This window comes from Onychostruthus taczanowskii, unplaced genomic scaffold (genome assembly GCF_017590055.1).
Source record: "Onychostruthus taczanowskii isolate IOZ18803 unplaced genomic scaffold, ASM1759005v1 scaffold11, whole genome shotgun sequence".
Classification (NCBI taxonomy): domain Eukaryota; kingdom Metazoa; phylum Chordata; class Aves; order Passeriformes; family Passeridae; genus Onychostruthus; species Onychostruthus taczanowskii.
In genome coordinates, this window is record NW_024497629.1 from 15,587,482 (window position 1) to 15,604,614 (window position 17,133).

Consider the following 17,133-nt stretch of genomic DNA (forward strand, 5'->3'; position numbering starts at 1 on the left):
CCATTTTGATGGTGGTGTATATCAAAATCCAAGCTGTCCCTTTCAAAACTTCATGCTTCAGACACCAGCCTAGCAAATGTCTTTATCTCAATGAGTTACTGCAGAGAGGTCAGACTCTTGTCAACATCTAGTAAGTTGCACAGATATACTGACAGGATCAGGACCTGCTAAATTAAAAATGACATGTTTATGATTCACACCTGCTTTAACACAGGGAAACAGAAAAGACTTGCACTGAAGAGCTACATTAAAATCCAAATTGCATGAAAGATCTTAAACTGGACCTGTGAAATACAATATGCTACTTGGAAGAATATATTTTCTTCTCTGCTAGTCTGATTTTTACCTTTTAATTTATTAGATATCTTCATGATAGAGAAGTACTACAAAAGACAGTCAATTGCTCTCTAGTCCCCTTACCAGTAAATCTTTTATTTCAGCTGCCAAGAAACTTTAACCCTTGAAAAGACATGATAGAGTGGCATCAGAAAAGGAGACGTTGGTTAAAAGCAAAATTATGTTCTCATATTCCATCATCTTTGTATAGCAGTAAACTAAAAGCTTACAAAATGAGTGATGCTGACCTGTGCCATGTATCCTAATTCAAGGTAATAGAGCTGGATGACACTATTAAAATATTGATTGTATAAAAGAACATTTTTACTGAAAATTTTAATTGCAATCCCTAAATTTGGAAAGATATACAAATAGATAGAAAGACAGATAGATAGATAGATAGATACAGACATTTTAAAAGGTGGCCTAAACCTATATAACAATATTCAACATGTATTCGGTTTTTACTAAAACAAACTTGACTTTAACTGAGAAATTCAAGCAGCATGCTGAGAAAAACACTCATTATTTCCAGACTTTTTATTTTTTCATTTGTTTGAATATTAAGAAAAACATTTCAACTACCACTGAATAAATAAATGAGGTTTTAAGACCAAGCTTAAAAGATCGGTGGCCACAAATGCAGTGGAATTAAACAGTCACATTTCCAGAACAAATCATTTGGATATTTGATTCTTTCATTTATTTGATTAAAAGTAATTCAATCAAATAACAGGGATATTTATTCTTCCTACTGTTGTACATATTAGGAATGCAACAAAACACTCTTTGATTTGACTTACTGGTGGTAGTGAAAATAATTATGTTTGGTATTTATTCTAGCACATTCATATGAAGGATTAGTTAAATTATTAATTCTCATCTTTTCTACAGTAACCTGTTGCATATTTTACTGCTTTGTTAACCATAGGTTGCTGCAACCAGTTTAAAAACCTACAGTCCTTCTGAAATAACAGGAAACATCACGTAGTAGCCCTCAACAGTACTTACAATTCTGTTGTGACCACAAGGAAATTTTTCTGAGGCACTAACCAATTATTTCTTTTAATATGAGTTTGTGTATCTGACTTGAAGAACAAAACAAAATAAAAATCCAAACAAATAAAAATGGTACAAAGGAAAAAAAAAAAATCTACATCATCACTCTGACCATAGCATACAAATTCAGTAGACCACTTAACTTGGGAAAATGAACTTTTACATTCTTGATGTCTAACAAAAAAATATCCTAAAGTGAATGACAAGATGATATTATTTGCCTTAAGACTTGTGAGGCTACAAAGGAAACCTATGAACTGCCTAGACTAGACACAGACTTAGGTTTGCAGGAGCAGACTGTCCAGATCCTTCCCATGAAAATAAAGACATACATAGAAAAAACCTGTAAATGGACAGGGCAAGAGAAAGACATTGCTAAAAGGAAGAAAATGTTTCAAGAAATAAAACCGTTCTTATTCAAATATTTAAATTATCTTGAAGTATTTACGATTTGAATAAGCTTTCATCAGTGACTGAAACTTGTATAAAGTATTTATGAATTTCTATAAAGTTACTTCAAAATAATATACAGTGTGGAATATAAGATATGTGATCAAATGATAGCAAACTAAATATATCTTACTGAAGTAAAGTTTTCCCTAACATAGTGATCCAAACCCAGGCATGTTTATAGCATTTACACTGGTGAAATATCTTCTAAGCAGAAATACGTTTCCATTTATTCTAAAATATGATGTGCAAGTTGTAGAGGCATAATTTTTATTTTGAGTAAACAATTTAGTAGTGACTTAAGGACACTCTCCTCTGTTGCACCCTGCTCCTTAGAATTTCTTCTGGGATGAAGGGAATGTTCCTAAATAATTCTCTCTTTCTAACGCTGTAATGAAGATGTTTTATATAAGGACATCAGGGTTCTGCAGAATACTGTAATGATGAGTTTAGAGCAGTTTCAGCTACTACTCTAACCTGTAATTAGATTAAACACTACTATGTCCACTTTATGTCTTCTATGCCTGCTGTAGTCTGCTGATCTAGGATTTGAATTACAAATTTGGACTCGAGGTGCTGAACAGCTTCTTATTGTGAAAGGATATTTTGTGTTAGTATCTATAGTAGGGAAACTAATTGCCTTCACTCTAATTCCTAACTGTCTTCCTCCTAGAGAAGTAATTATATCACAGACTCATAGAATATGCTTATTTGGAAGGGAGTCAAAAGGATATAAAATCCAACTCCTTTCTCTGCACAGGACAGCCCAAGAGTCACACCATGTTTGGAGAGAATTCTCCAAACACTTATTGAGCTCTGTCATGCTTGGTGACCACTTCCATGCTTGGTGACCACCTCCCTGGGAAGCCTGTTCCAGTGCCCAACCACATCTGTCTGAAAAATCTTTTTCTAATATCCAACCTAAACCTCCCCTGACACAACTAGAATGATGGTATCAAAATAACCCATACAACATACTTGCATATAAATGCTTGAACTATTCAGGGAATTAAATGAAAACATAGGACTATATTGTGACTACAGCCATATTGAAATATTTATTATAAGCTGAAAATCTAGTCTTTCAAAATTCTGTGCAGCTTTATATTTTCTTTACATTTTTTATCTCAATCCTAAATAGAACTTATTTAAAAACATCCATGTTTATTTATGTGTACTTTTTCAAAACATTAAAAACAACATTATCGTTTTTAGATATTATTATTGGACTCAATGAAATATAAAAGCTAATTCCATTTTCAAGAAAATTCTTGAATGTCCTTTGAAAACAGAGAGGATGCGTCAAATATTATAAGGATTCTCAGAAAACATATAAGTTTCTCAGAAAACATAAAAAGTTGATATATAGCAGAATTTGCCATTAAAATTCTTAGATTATTCTGTTTATACCACCAGTGATTTACCACGATAACTGTTGTGTTTTCTTGTAGCTCTAAGATTAAAATGTTGGTTTTTTGCAATTGTAGCAATTAGTTGAGAGAAAATAATTTGAAGAAAATAACTACAAGGCATAAGTATATGCACATATTAATAGGAAAAATATATTATCTTCTCTGGTTTTATCTATTTTCAAGCAGAGAAATTAATTCTTACTTTTTTTTTTTTGATCACCTAAATCTCACATTTAAAAAATGCTGATATGAATTGCCAGGGTGATTCATTATGTGATGCTAAATTGTGAAAACTGCTTTTCATCAATTTCAAATGTCACTTCATTTAAAATTTCAGTTTAATAGATACCACTTATACCACTTATACAAGGCTTGGTAGTCAGGAAAAATAAAAAAAAAAAAAAAAAAAGCAAGCAAAAAGAGTAATGTAAAATATCTGTTTCCCTTTCTATATACATGCTTTTCCCGAGAAAGTTTGAAAAAACAAGGAGCCTTACTTTTGTATTCCAAGTGAAATCCAGCTGCTGCCACACTAATGTCAGAGTGAAAGTGAAGGTAAAGTTGATTGGAGGTGCTATTCAACAATGCTGGCACAGTTGTACCTGGAAAAATAAAAGTTATGGAATAAACTATAGCATGCTGATCAGAGTTTTGTATAGAAAAGACATAACCAGGACTGAATCAGACAGGCTTGTTTTCTTCTCATTCTCTTCATGGGAATCAAATATTCTGCTGTGTTCTGCCTTGTTTTCTCCTGAAGTTGCAGGAAAACTTTGATTACAAGCCAAATAAGAGGCTATTGTACTACGTAAATACAATCAAACAAGATCCCATCATGTTTAGAGGAAGCCTTTTTGACTTGGACAGAATAAAATGAGATGTAAAGAGAAACAAAAATCATGTAAATAAAAGATTCGACTATGACTATGATGACAAGCTCAATTGCCATTTTCCTGTTTCCTCACATTTCTATAAAACCTGCAGTACAGAACAAAGAAGTCCATATTTTTATATTTTTTCTGTGTGTACTCCACACCTTCTTCCCACAATAACATTTCAACCACTTATGCTAATTCAGAGGATATGACAGAAAATGAAGAAACAGCTACAACACATTTTTAAAAAATCCCAAAACAACATACCAGCTTTTCCTAATTCAAATATCTGTAATAAAACTCCTTGTTTGTCTGCTACACAACAAGCTTATCACTAACCCTGGATACATTCTTTGCCACCGGAATTGCTAAGTCTGACAAATACTCATTTTATTATCCCATTATACCATGTAACTCATAACTGCCTAAAGCTGGAAAACCTACCAAAGCTAAAAATTACAACATTTTTTATGATTACCCTCAAAGACATTATCAAGTAGCTAATGAACTTTAATGATGGAAGCATAAGAAAAATTCTCATTTCCTTTGGGGCATTTTCTGTTTCTAAAGTAACTGTCAGCAGCCTAGGTATGAGTCTGAAACTTGGGTTTAAGAAATGCTGAAAAGAATTCTCTTCCTAAGTCTACAATCTAAACTAGGAACTGCTAAATACTTCTAAATCGAAAAATGGATTAAGCAAATCTAGATATAAATGGAGGAGCAGAAAGATGACAAGCTTGTCTTTAAGGAAGGTGTTTACTGTCTGACATGGAGACTCAAAGCATCCAAATTCAGACAGTACAGAGCACTCACATCACACAATACTACTCTGGAGTACAGAAGACAGTGAAGCATCTCCCTGAAAGAAGGACTTTTCATAATATCTGTTAAGGAAACCTCCCAGTCTGACCATGCAGACATGCTGGTCGCACTCCCACAACCAGAGACTTTCATGGCAGGGACTGGAGCCCCTTCACAGCAGGCAGCTCCAGTGATCTGATGAGTCCCTGTTTCACTGCCTGCACACCCCACCCTCACAGTCAGACCAGGTTTCCTCACAGATTCCACCCTGGGTCTCCTACAGCAGAGTCCCAGATGTCTCATCCCAAAAAGCCACTTACTCACAGTGCACTTACACTGAAACAGCTAAAGCTGATTCTTCTAGGGAGAATCCCAGCCAAGAAAGCCCCGAGCTTTTTCACCCTCACAGTCCCACCACTCACAAGTCTCTTCCTCCCTAGTCCTCAGCTCCTGCTATGCCTTTGATTGTCCTGACACCAGGCTGAACCACATGTCCCCAGGCCCTTTCCTGTGCAATGTTCAAGTCCTCTTGCCTCTGGCAAAGCTCTACCCAGAGCTCCATGAGCAGCTTGAACTGCAGCTGTTCATGCAGCTACCAGCAGCAACTATATTCCTCAACACACTGATAAAGAATTTGAAATATATTTAAGGATGTTTAAGATGTCCTGTAACGATGAGGATATTAACCCATAATTACTATTATACTCTTTAATGAGTAAAAATCACTTGGCAGTTCTGTTCCTCTGTAGGACCTGGTAACATTTACCACCAGTCTTTTACTTCCTTAAAAGGTGATACTCATTAAGATGAGAAGTTAGATCCTATTGTACTGTGGAAAATAAATGAGGCTACTTTTTAATTCTCATAATTGCTACTTTCAATGGAATCATTCAGGCTGGCTATCTGTCACAAATGGAACCCCCAGGGACTGATACTGGTCTCCATACATTTTCAATGTCTTCAGAAATTATTTATGTGGTAGGATTGAAAGCAACCTCACCAAGTTTGCTGGTGACACTGAACTGACTGGAGGGGTTGAGATGTCAGAGAGACCTGGAGAGACTGAAAGAGTAGACAAGTAAGAACGGTATGAACTTTAACAGAGACATGCAAAGCCCTGCATGTCTGTTAGAATAAGCAAAAGAGCCTGCTACAGGCTACGATTTGTGTGGTTGGAGAGCAGCCTTGCTGAAAGGACCTGGGACTGTCGCAGTGGACAAGATGAATATGAATCAGCAGCACACTGCTGCAGTAAAGAAGGCAAATTGGTTCCTGAGCTGCACCCAGAGCTGTATTACTAGCAGAGATAGAGAAACAATCATACTGCTCTTCTCAGCACTTTGTCAGGGTGTGTGTGGAGTATTGTGTTCCATTTTGGTCCTTACAAAGCATGAAAGACAAGGACAGACTGGAGATGTCCAAAGGAGGACCATAAAGATGCTCTAAGGCTGGAGAACTTACCCTGTGAGAAAAGACCAAAGGAGTTAGGTCTCTTCTTCCTGTAGAAAAGAAGGCTCAGAGGAGACCTCATCATAGTATTCCAGCACCTAAAGGGCTCCTCACTTCTGGGAGCCACAGGGAGAAGACATGGGGCAAGAGGTCCAAGATGCACAGGGGAATGTTTCATCTTAACACTAGAAAGAGCGTTTTTACCATGGGAACTACCATGCCCTGCAGCAACCACTCAGGTGACATGGTAGAGTCCCCATCGCTGGACGTTCCAAAAATACAACTGAACAGAGTACTGGACAATGTCATCTAGGTTTCCTTTCTTACAAAAGGTTGAATTACATGATCTTGTGAAGTCCTTTCCAGCCTGGATTGTTCTATGATTTTATGATTCTATGATCTAACTGGAATTCTACTATTCACTTGCTAACTTCTGCCTTTTCTGTGATTGGGTATATGAAGCATGGAAGATATGTTTCAGTGTGGTGACCAGACGTAGTGCCCTAATTGTCTTGGACTTCCTTTACTGTCAGTAGAGAGAAATAGTACTTAAAGGGCAGGAGCAGATACCACAGATGATAGCTTAAGTGTAGATAACTCCATGATAGAAATGTGTATATATTAATGTTTATGTAGACGGATACCATGGCAGGATACGGGGAGTCTTTACAGACTTCGTAACTTTTTGATTGAGAATCTGTAGTCTGGAAAATAGGCAGCTTTCGTAGGAGGCAGTAAATGCACACAAGTTTTGTCTAAAGGCTTATAAAGGAATGAGGACTGATAGGTTTCCTACTTAGAAGTTCCATTATGGTATTATTACTGAAGATTGCATCCGTTTCAAGTATCAGCAATGGCAACAAAGAGTAATGTATCTAATTCCACAGGTAAATATTACACTCAATGTGTGAAAGTCTGTGTAGCTATCTAAGAAATTTCTAGGCCAAGAATGGAGATCAATGGTCATTTTAAGCATTTCTTGAATTAACACAAGCATACAGCATGGGTCACATTTTTACCTAATTTCTTTCTAAATTTAACTATCATCGCAAAGGTAGATTCTCCAGATGTCAACCTCAATGACTACTGTATTTGTTTTCCCTCTCTCTGTAAATGTCTATACACACATATAAATATACATATGTATTCAAAGGAAGGATCTGCTCTACACATCATGCAGCCAATGTTATACAGAGAAGAGAGTTTCACTGAGCACATAACAAGCTCAAACAGGCAATCTCAGTCATCCAGGAATCGTGGAAAGAATTACGGACTGGCCAAAAAGACACAGACTCAGTGAATTCACCTTTCCAAATCAACTCTCTGACATAATTAGCACAATTTAGTCAGTTCTTAGTAATTGTACACCTTTACCTCTTGAACGTGTATTTAGAAGACAGAAAAAGCCACAGAGAGTGAATCAGTAGACAATAGTTTCATACAAGATTTAGTAAGAGAGAAATTTTACCACTCATGAAATCATTCCTGGAATTCAGTTTCAATGCCACATCATTGGTTCCATTTTGAGAACAGAAGATTTAATGTTCTCTACATATTCTTTCCCATGCAGAAAAATAGTTCTTCATTTTAGATCTGACATTCATTATACAAAAGACAAGTCTACAATAAATCCATGCTACTTTATCTCCAATGAAATATTTCTAATATAAAAAGTTGTCTTTTTTAGTTTCCCTGGAAGTTCGGAAGGATTTTAAGCTAAAGCAAGATGACACACTTATTTTGTAGAATAAGAAGTGTTGTGAGTCTTGAGTATTGTTAAATAGAATATTGTTAAATGCTTAGTTTAATCTGTTCTTTATCCAATGGTTCCAATATATTAGCCACATAATTCACTTCCAAAAGTAGATTAATTTTCATAATTTATTTTCCTTATTGCCAATTTAGCATACAGCCTCATTTCAAGCATTTAAATTGATATGTTACAACTCTTGTGCTGGGTCTGGTTGGGATGGAATTAATCACTGTAGGTGGCACAGTGCTGTGTTTTGGTTTTGTGACCAAAACCATATTGATAACACGGGGATGTTTGAGGTATTGCTGAACAGCACTTACACAGTGTCATGGCCTTCCCACACCATCCCACCAGTGAGGAGGCTGAGGGCAGCCAAGAATCTGGGAGGTGACAGCCAGAACAGCTGTCCCTAACTGACCAAAGGGATATGCCACACCTTATGGCATTGTGTTAATCAGTAATTTTTTTACCCTGATTCTTCATTTCCTTACTAATCCAATATACGTCTATACTTCAAAAGTTTCTGAAATGACCAGAGGCAAAAATCCACCTGCTTTAGCTACATCAGGATCAGAGCAGTAATCATGAGTCTGGGTTATTATTCATGACCTAATCCCTTTCTCTTGGTTTGTTTTATAGAACACACTTTCTATAAAAAAGTCCCATATAAAAAGCGAAAAAGTGTACGTGTTTGATGTATTTTAAATAACTGATTATCTGTTTTTTTAATATTCCAGTTGTATTAAAATGGTTTGTTCTGTGAGGTCTGGTGAGTTTAGGTGAAGATTGAATGCTTCATCTTTTTCATGAGAAAGGCAGGCTAATAAGGATAAGTTAAGTCAAAGCTGTCAAGAAAAGCTCCTTGAATGCCAGTACCAATTTATATCCATGTATCTCCTCTATGCGAGGGCCAGGAAAGACAAAATCAAGGATTTTTTGGTAGTATTATCAACTAAATTCCACTAATCAAAGTTAAATATTTTAGTGTCCTATTTTCTTCTGAAAACCTCTTTGAATTTGAATATTGACATGCTTACGCCAGCTGAAGTCTCCTCCCAAAAACAAGAACATTTCATAATGGTATCAGAAATTATGAATGATATACTCCTTATCTATATGTGTGAGCAAATAAAGACATGTTCTCTCACATACATATCTATATATAAAACTGTATCTTTAAATCATGGTATATCCTAACCTGAAAAGCTCCCAAGACGTGGTGCTGTCATATCTCCACCATCATATATTTCAAGGGAGTCCCAATTATGTTCAGTTGCAAAGCTGATGACCTGGATCTATAAAACAGGACCACAGAACTTTTTTAGGCCAACAAGCCATGTGCATCTTGAAATGTTCTAAAACCAACAAAATGAAAAGAAATTAAAAATAAGAGATCCAAACAAAAGACACATCAGTGAAAGGAATGCAAATGAAAAATCAATATTTACTTTTTGCATTGTGTTAACTCTTAGAAAATATGACACAAGGTAAGTAAGAAGGATTTTGCATATGCGTTGCATCATTTTGAATAATTACTCAAAGTGTAAATGAGCAGATAATCAAGATAGCTGCAGCGCTCTCAAGGGCCTCAGTAATACCCTAGCAGATAGAAAGAGCTGGTATTTGTATATCAGATTGAAGGATCAGGACCTGCTTTCAATATACTACACAATTAAAACAGAAAATATCTTGTTAACCACTACCTAGTCATACCCCTGTGTGAAAATAAAGTAAAATAAAATAAAGCTAACCAAAGAACAATAATGAGAAATCCAAAGCACTAATATTTCAAGTACTCCACTCCCCAGTTATAGAATTACTAATCTATGAAATGTTTAGAGAAATAAACAAAAAAAGTACTTAATATTCCATGCTTGACAGAATACAGACTTGCCTGAATACCTGATCCCTCAGTCACTATGATTTTCCACACACAATTCAAGCTGTTACCATAAGGTTCAGGGTAACCTGGTGAAAGAATAGTACCTCTGCGCTCAGTAAAATTCCCACTGCATGGCACTGAAAGAAAGTATTATCACAAATTATTACACAACTTAAACCACTTCAGAGAACAGAGAAGTAATAATATTTTTACTAAGATCAAGATAATTATAATAATCTGTTTTTGTAGCATTAAGACACATAGACATGAAGCAATCATCTGAATTTAGAATGCATCTTATCTAAAATACATTAATGATATCCAGAATAAGATACAACCTGCCTGAATAAACAATTCAGAAATGAACTTAATTTTGGATGTATACAGCCTAGAACAGCCCAGCAGCAGAGGGGTCATATCTTACTTAGAGTAAGAACAAACTGTAAAAACATAACATTAAACATGATCATGATGGACAGAATTCATGTGAATTTACCCACAGCCCAAGATATTTCCAATATTGAATCTAGTTTATAAAAGCGGTGTAGTACATTAAATATTTTTTAGTGTATACACATTTGGTTCTTTAAGGTTCAAGAAAACTGAACAACAATAACAACATCAACCATCACACCAAAAAAACAAAACAAAACAAACCCTGAACATAAAAACCCAACAGAATATGCAGAAAACAGGATATCTGCATTTATTTTTAGAACACTCTAATTAATGCTAGAGTAAATTCCTAGGAAAAGGAATGACTTTTAAATAAAAATCCAGATAGGGAGAAGGTGAAAACATTTCAACATTTACAAAAAAGTTTTAGTGCTAAGCATTATTTCAGTGGAGGTCTATTGACAGACTAAAGAAAATTAATTATACTTAACAATGCCATCATCCTTCAATATACACTATGCTTTTGCATGAAAAAAGAAATCATTATCCTATGTCTGATAGAAATATGCAAGCACTGTGTAATAAAACAGGTATAGACACTTCTGAATTAAATTCTCTCTTGTATTTCAAGTTGTAGATAAGTCATGAAAATAATGAGTGTTCAATAAAATGTGCACCACACTTGTTCATATAATCTAAGTCATTATATGAAACAATATACTGCCTATGAGCCAGCTGGTACTCAATTATTTCTTGATATGGAAAACTGCTCTTTTAAATTGTGCATGACTGATATTAATCGAAGGAGAGTGAATATATGGGTTAAACACTATTTTCTGAAACAATTCCTGCATCCTCATTCAGAGACTGTGACAGAACAGACAATGTAAATGTAATTGCTTACCTACACAGCTTGGTACTGTGTCATTCCACTGAGCTAAGGCATTTGGTACAGACTGACACCGGATAGCTTTTGAGCCTTGTAGCAGATAGCCAGGACTACACTCAAACCGAACAACAGAGCCTGCTGAAAACTCAGAGCCAATTCTCCTTCCATATCTAGGCTCTGGAACTGAGCTACACTGTGTATCACTTGTGCGTGGAACAGCTGTATACAGAGAGAAAAATATAAAGTCATGAATACAAATGACAGTCATAATAAAAAAATACACCAGTAAAAATGCTGAATGTTTCTTATAGGACAGAGCTTAATTCATGTTAGTTGCTCTGCTTCTGTGTTCTCAAAGAATGGACTAATGCTTTCATGGCTATTAGCTGGAATGTGGTTTTGGGCTGTGCCTGTGTACAGTCATGTGAGTGCCATGGCAGCTCTGAGACATTTTGACTTTGGATGCACAGCTTTAGGCATGAGAAGATCAGTGGGTGTTTCTGTGGCTCTCTTCAATGACAGGATAGTACATCTACTACCTACTTCACTTAACAAATATGGGACCTTCAGCTTCTCACTAGAACTTTCTCATATAAAGCCAAGAAAAATTTTATGGTGTAGCTAATCAGATATAAAGAAAATACAGTATCTTACAAATATCTGATTTATCATTTTGGATCATATTTTCATATTGATCATATTTATCATACACTCTCCAGGCTATATCAGTGTTTTCTTTTGACAACAATTTTTTTTTTTACCAGTAATGTCTGGGAATTCATAAACCAGATGTGATACAAGAACAGTTAAAAGACTGCAAGCAATATATAAAGAGCAAAATAATAACATTCATTAGATTATGAGATAGTTTTCCCTTTGGCTTCATTACTTATAAAGACTTCTTAATAACAGGTATTTTTTATGCCTACTGACTTTTGCTATTGTGCAAATTGTTCATATAGAAAACTTGTTCTTACTACATATGATTTTGCAGTTAGCTAGTGAATGCCAATTTAAACACAGTGAAAATATTTATATAGAAAATGACAGAATGTGGAATATCATCTATGTTTTACAGTATAATAAAATGAAGGTAAATTTAAAAAATCTTATTAAATATATGCAATTTTTCTGTGCGAGTGGCATGCTCAAAAGCTTTGTTTCATCACCTTGGTTTGTTCAAGAATTAGTTTTAGAGTGTCACTGCATCTAACTATGAACAAGCAACACCATGAAAATTGCCTGCGATTTAGTCCTTAAGTCAACCACACAAAATGGCACCAGGGAGGAAAAAAAAAACCAAAGGTGGGTGTTACACTTTATTCCTGGAAGATTTTCAAGCATGGTCCTTCCGGCTCACTAATGTAAGCAGAATCACAGCTATATTTAGTTTTATTTTACAGCATTATATTTAAATTCCTTTGCAGACCCATAAGTGTGAAGAGTGATATTTCTGCCTGTTCCTGGGCACAACTGTACACACTCCCACCACACCTGTTCAGTTACCCTGGTCACTAAGTAAAAGACAAGGTGTATACAGCTGATACATACTTATTCTAATATTGATAACTTTACTCTCATCCTATTTCTTATACTGTCATTTGCTCTACTCAAAATCATAATTAAGTTTTAAGTACTTGTAAATGCTCCAAAAATTAACATTTCCTAACAAGTTGGATACGGAGCACTAATTGAAATCAATTTTATCTTAAATCTAGGATTTAACATGCAACACATTTTAGCAGAACAAGGAAAGTTGTCATTTAAGATTACATTATGTTCTACCAGTTTAAGCATTGCTACCACCTATAACAGTTGTTCGCCCAAGTATTACTGAATGTAGAGAAAAGCTTTTTCTCAGAAGATTTATAAATCATTAATACTAGCAATAACAGAAAAAAATACATTCTCTTTTTTATTAATATGCAGTCAGTGATTAGTCAGACAAGGTGAGACAGATACAGGAACATGTATTTTTCTTCTAAATCAGTACAGTGGTTGGTTGCAGATTTTAACCTTGAAAGCTATAGAAAGTTGTAAAATGTACTCAGGATTTAAAGAATGATCAGAGGTGAACTACCATACTCCTGGGTAAACGCATAATACAGCAAAACAAAGGCAAATCCTTTTTATTAAGTTTTTTAAATGGTTAAACACCTTTCACAGTTTAAACAAACAACTCACCTTTCAGCAAACTTAATATACCTGTTTTTGCTCAAATACATAGGAATTTGTCATTAAGTTCTCAACAGGACCTCAGTATCACAGAGATGCTCTATAAAACTTGTTTATGCATGCAGTTCTAATACTGGCAGGAAACCTTTCTGCACTTGTGGAAGGAAAATGATGAAACCATAGTTCAGGGATTTCACAGAGTCACAGTTCTTCCTGATGGCAACCTGCAGGCCAGATGCAGACTGCGAGGTCAATTCAGCTGACCCACCTTGTTATTTTTTTCTCTTTTATTTGGATTAATAGCCTGTTCTCTACCCACACATCTTCTGCACCAGCACTGTTTTACTCACACCTTTTTATTCCATGTTATTGTATACAGTGGAATAAATGATGACTTTACAACTGCCTACATGATGATGGCTGCTAACACATCCAATCTGTCATAGGCCTGGAACTACAGCTTCTGCCATGTAATTAAGCATTAATCCATCTCTTGGTCAGGGCTACTTGTTCAAATGGGCATTTTGGCCATGAGATAAATCATTCACAATTATGTGACAGAAGAGGGCTCAGTACATTCTTGTGGACAAACCAGTTTAGATTCAGGAAATTAAAACTTAATTACGCTTAATTTATTACCAATTTTACACAAGCTTCTGATCACTGACTCAGGAATTAAAAAGAAAGAGGACACAAAAAATCAATCAAATTAATTAAACAGTTTTACTTCATTCTCACCAGGCTCAGGCTCAACTTCAAGCACCTGTCCTCTCCTTCTTTTTCCCAACTTCCTTGTGTCCATCTTTGTTGTACCAATGAGGTGAGAGGCAGCACAGGAAGTTAGGGTATGTGCTCTCTTTTTGCTTTCCCCCACCTTCTCTCACAATGTATTTAGCATTTTACTTGTGTTTCTCCTCCTTTTTGCTTTTTCAGGTTTCCACATTCTCCTGTTTCTGAATGTTGCTTCTGCAGCATGGGTCATCCATGAGCCACGGTTCCTCAAAGATATCCCCTACCACAGAATAGTATTTTCACAGGTTGCCAACCCCTCTGAGGGGTCCCCCAGAGGCCACAGCCCCTTCAGAAGCCCTTTTTCAGGGAGTGCCTCTTTCCAAGAGTGCCTCCAACAATCCCTCCAGCAGCGTCTCTAGCAGCACATACCCAGAAGCACCTCTGCCCCAAAGCAGTTGTCACTCTCAAATATTTCTGAGGCACCACTTGTTCCTCTGACTAGTGGGAATGTAGGCATGTGAGAGATTGCTGTTTGTGAATGGCTCATGGTAGCTTAAGGCCTCCTCCCACACAGGTCACCACCTCAGCCACCGGTTAGTTAAACTTTTAGCTTCTCACATGTCCAAAGCTTATCTGTCTTACCTAAGAGGTTACATGAACGGACTGAAAATTTTAGCATCACTCCTGGAGTATTTTCCACTCATTGTGTGGAAGAAACTCTTCCTCAGCCTCCTATGGGAATACCATCTTTCCCTACGTATTTTTTCACCCAATTTTATAAAAGAGTCAAATCCATAGAAAAAACAATCCTTCCTGTTTCTCTTACCTAGCAACCACATCTGGAGACTCCCTACAGAAGCTCTGCAGGCAAAGGACAATTTTTAAGTCAGATTTAAAAACATCCTATAACTTTCAGTAATAGCATTAGGAAATTTGCATACATGCACTAGTAGTATATAATTTTTTTGTGTAACTAGACCTTTTAGCACCTCGCAATAAAGAATGTCAGGTCATATGGTTTCATTATAATATTCCCTTATGAAAGTTATTTTCCTGTGAGCAAGCTATCTTTGACATGATAGCAAATTTAGGAGCAGTTTACTAGCACTCTTAAATTAGTTCACACAGCAGAAATACGTTTTTAGACTAAAAGCTTACATTTTACTGAGATCAGTCCTGACAGCCAGAAACATCCATGGCTGCAGTTGTATCAAATTATTCTATTGCCCACAAGAAACACTCAATGACATTTAAAATTGACATTTTGCTCATTTTTTCAGAAGTTTTACTGATACTCTGTTAATGGTTACTTGTGAGACAAGAAATGCTAAAGATACAAAATCACTATGAGGTACTATTTTTTTTAATCCTTCTCTCCCCCTCCCTACTTCCCCACCCCTTCTGCCTTAAGAATAGATGCAATGCAAGCTATAGATAACAACAAAGTTAGGTAGTTCCACACTGCTTAAAATGGGATTTAAATAGTTCATGGAAAAATGCAGAATAGTTTCTAACATCTGTAAAAAGTTAGGGAAAAAAAGGTCTGTTTCTTTAAAAGGTGACACAACTGACAGCTCAGCTGAAATGCCTCCAAGATTACTACAGCTGGAAGAGACCAACAACAATCATCCAACTGCCTTTCCAATTCAGGATTGACCAAGTTAAAACATGTTATTAAAGGCATTTTTCAAATACCTCTTAAACACTGACAGGCTCAGGGCATCAATTACCTCTCCAGGATGTCTGTTTTAAAGCAGGACATAATGTGTCATGGTAGCACATATAAAAGGTAATACTAACAGTCTTAATTCTGCTCTCTAATTACACTTAGCAGACAATGTGGGTCTGTGCATTTTATTCTTGTAACAAACTAGATCAACTTGATTGTTAAATCCACAATCTTTTTATTTTTGTCTTCTTCATCCTAGTATACTAACTTTCCTAATAATCCTCTTTAAAATATCAATTGACCTAATAAACTAGTTCATGTATTGTATAACAAGTAAAACAAGACAAATATTAAAACACCATCAATATTTGGATGGTAGAAAGGTAATTACTTTTTAAGGAGGGAAGTCTGTACTGCTGCAGCCTGAGTTATAAAAAATATAAGCTCTTGTTTCTTAGGTGATGTCATAGCAGGAAGAAAATCATAAGAAAGCCTGAAAAAAAAAAATCCCAGTCTTCTTACATGTGATTATTCTTAGCATATATCAACATACCTGACCCTAATATTTTGGAAGACTCAATATTCATTTAGTCTCATATTACAAACACTCTTTGCCTATTGCATTAATTACAAGGAAATGTGATCATCTGAGGAAAGAAATGAAGTCATAGATGGCATACCCAGATCAAAAGAAGTTATTGAGGAAAGTGGCATCACAAAAGCCATTAAAACTGAATCAGATGCTAAAGCCCCTATCTGTCGGTTGTTCAAACCAGAATGTGAAATAAGGCAAGCAATAACTTTTTCTCCCTCGAGCCTTCCTTTTAGCTTTTACCTACAGTGTTGTCAACCTAGACTTCTCAAGCTGTATCAGAGAGGCATTCCATTTTCTATAGTAATTATCCTCCATTTTTCAGTAAATGTTTCACACCACTGTGAAACAAAATTGAAATCAGCCCAGTGGAAAAGAGAACAGGGAAGAAGGTCAGTCTGGAATAGAGGGCAATAAATAAAATGATTGACTTTGCAGACCAGCTTACTGTGTTCAGTGTGAAAGTGGATGTAATTTCTGAAGTATTTAAAAGGCTAGCAAGCAGGAGATCATTGGACGTATGATCACATGCTTTATAAGAAGAGGAAAAAAAATCTCAAAAAGATAGAGCTTATTAAATACCACTAACTCATTAATCAATATATGTATACATATATAACTATATTTAGTAAAGCTCTTAAAATATATATTTTAAAACATATG

At 35.6% G+C, this 17,133-nt stretch overlaps 1 protein-coding gene across 1 annotated transcript in view; it reads right to left on the reverse strand.

Moving 5' to 3' along the window:
* Positions 1-17,133, reverse strand: part of CSMD1 (CUB and Sushi multiple domains 1) — a 1,071,386-nt gene that overhangs the window by 135,177 nt on the left and 919,076 nt on the right. Inside the window, exons 34-37 of the mRNA XM_041420500.1 lie at positions 11,318-11,521; positions 10,030-10,154; positions 9,334-9,430; positions 3,755-3,859 (exon numbers count right to left, since the gene is read on the reverse strand). Coding sequence (XP_041276434.1) covers positions 3,755-3,859; positions 9,334-9,430; positions 10,030-10,154; positions 11,318-11,521 — 531 coding nt within the window. The remainder of the gene's footprint in view (positions 1-3,754; positions 3,860-9,333; positions 9,431-10,029; positions 10,155-11,317; positions 11,522-17,133) is intronic.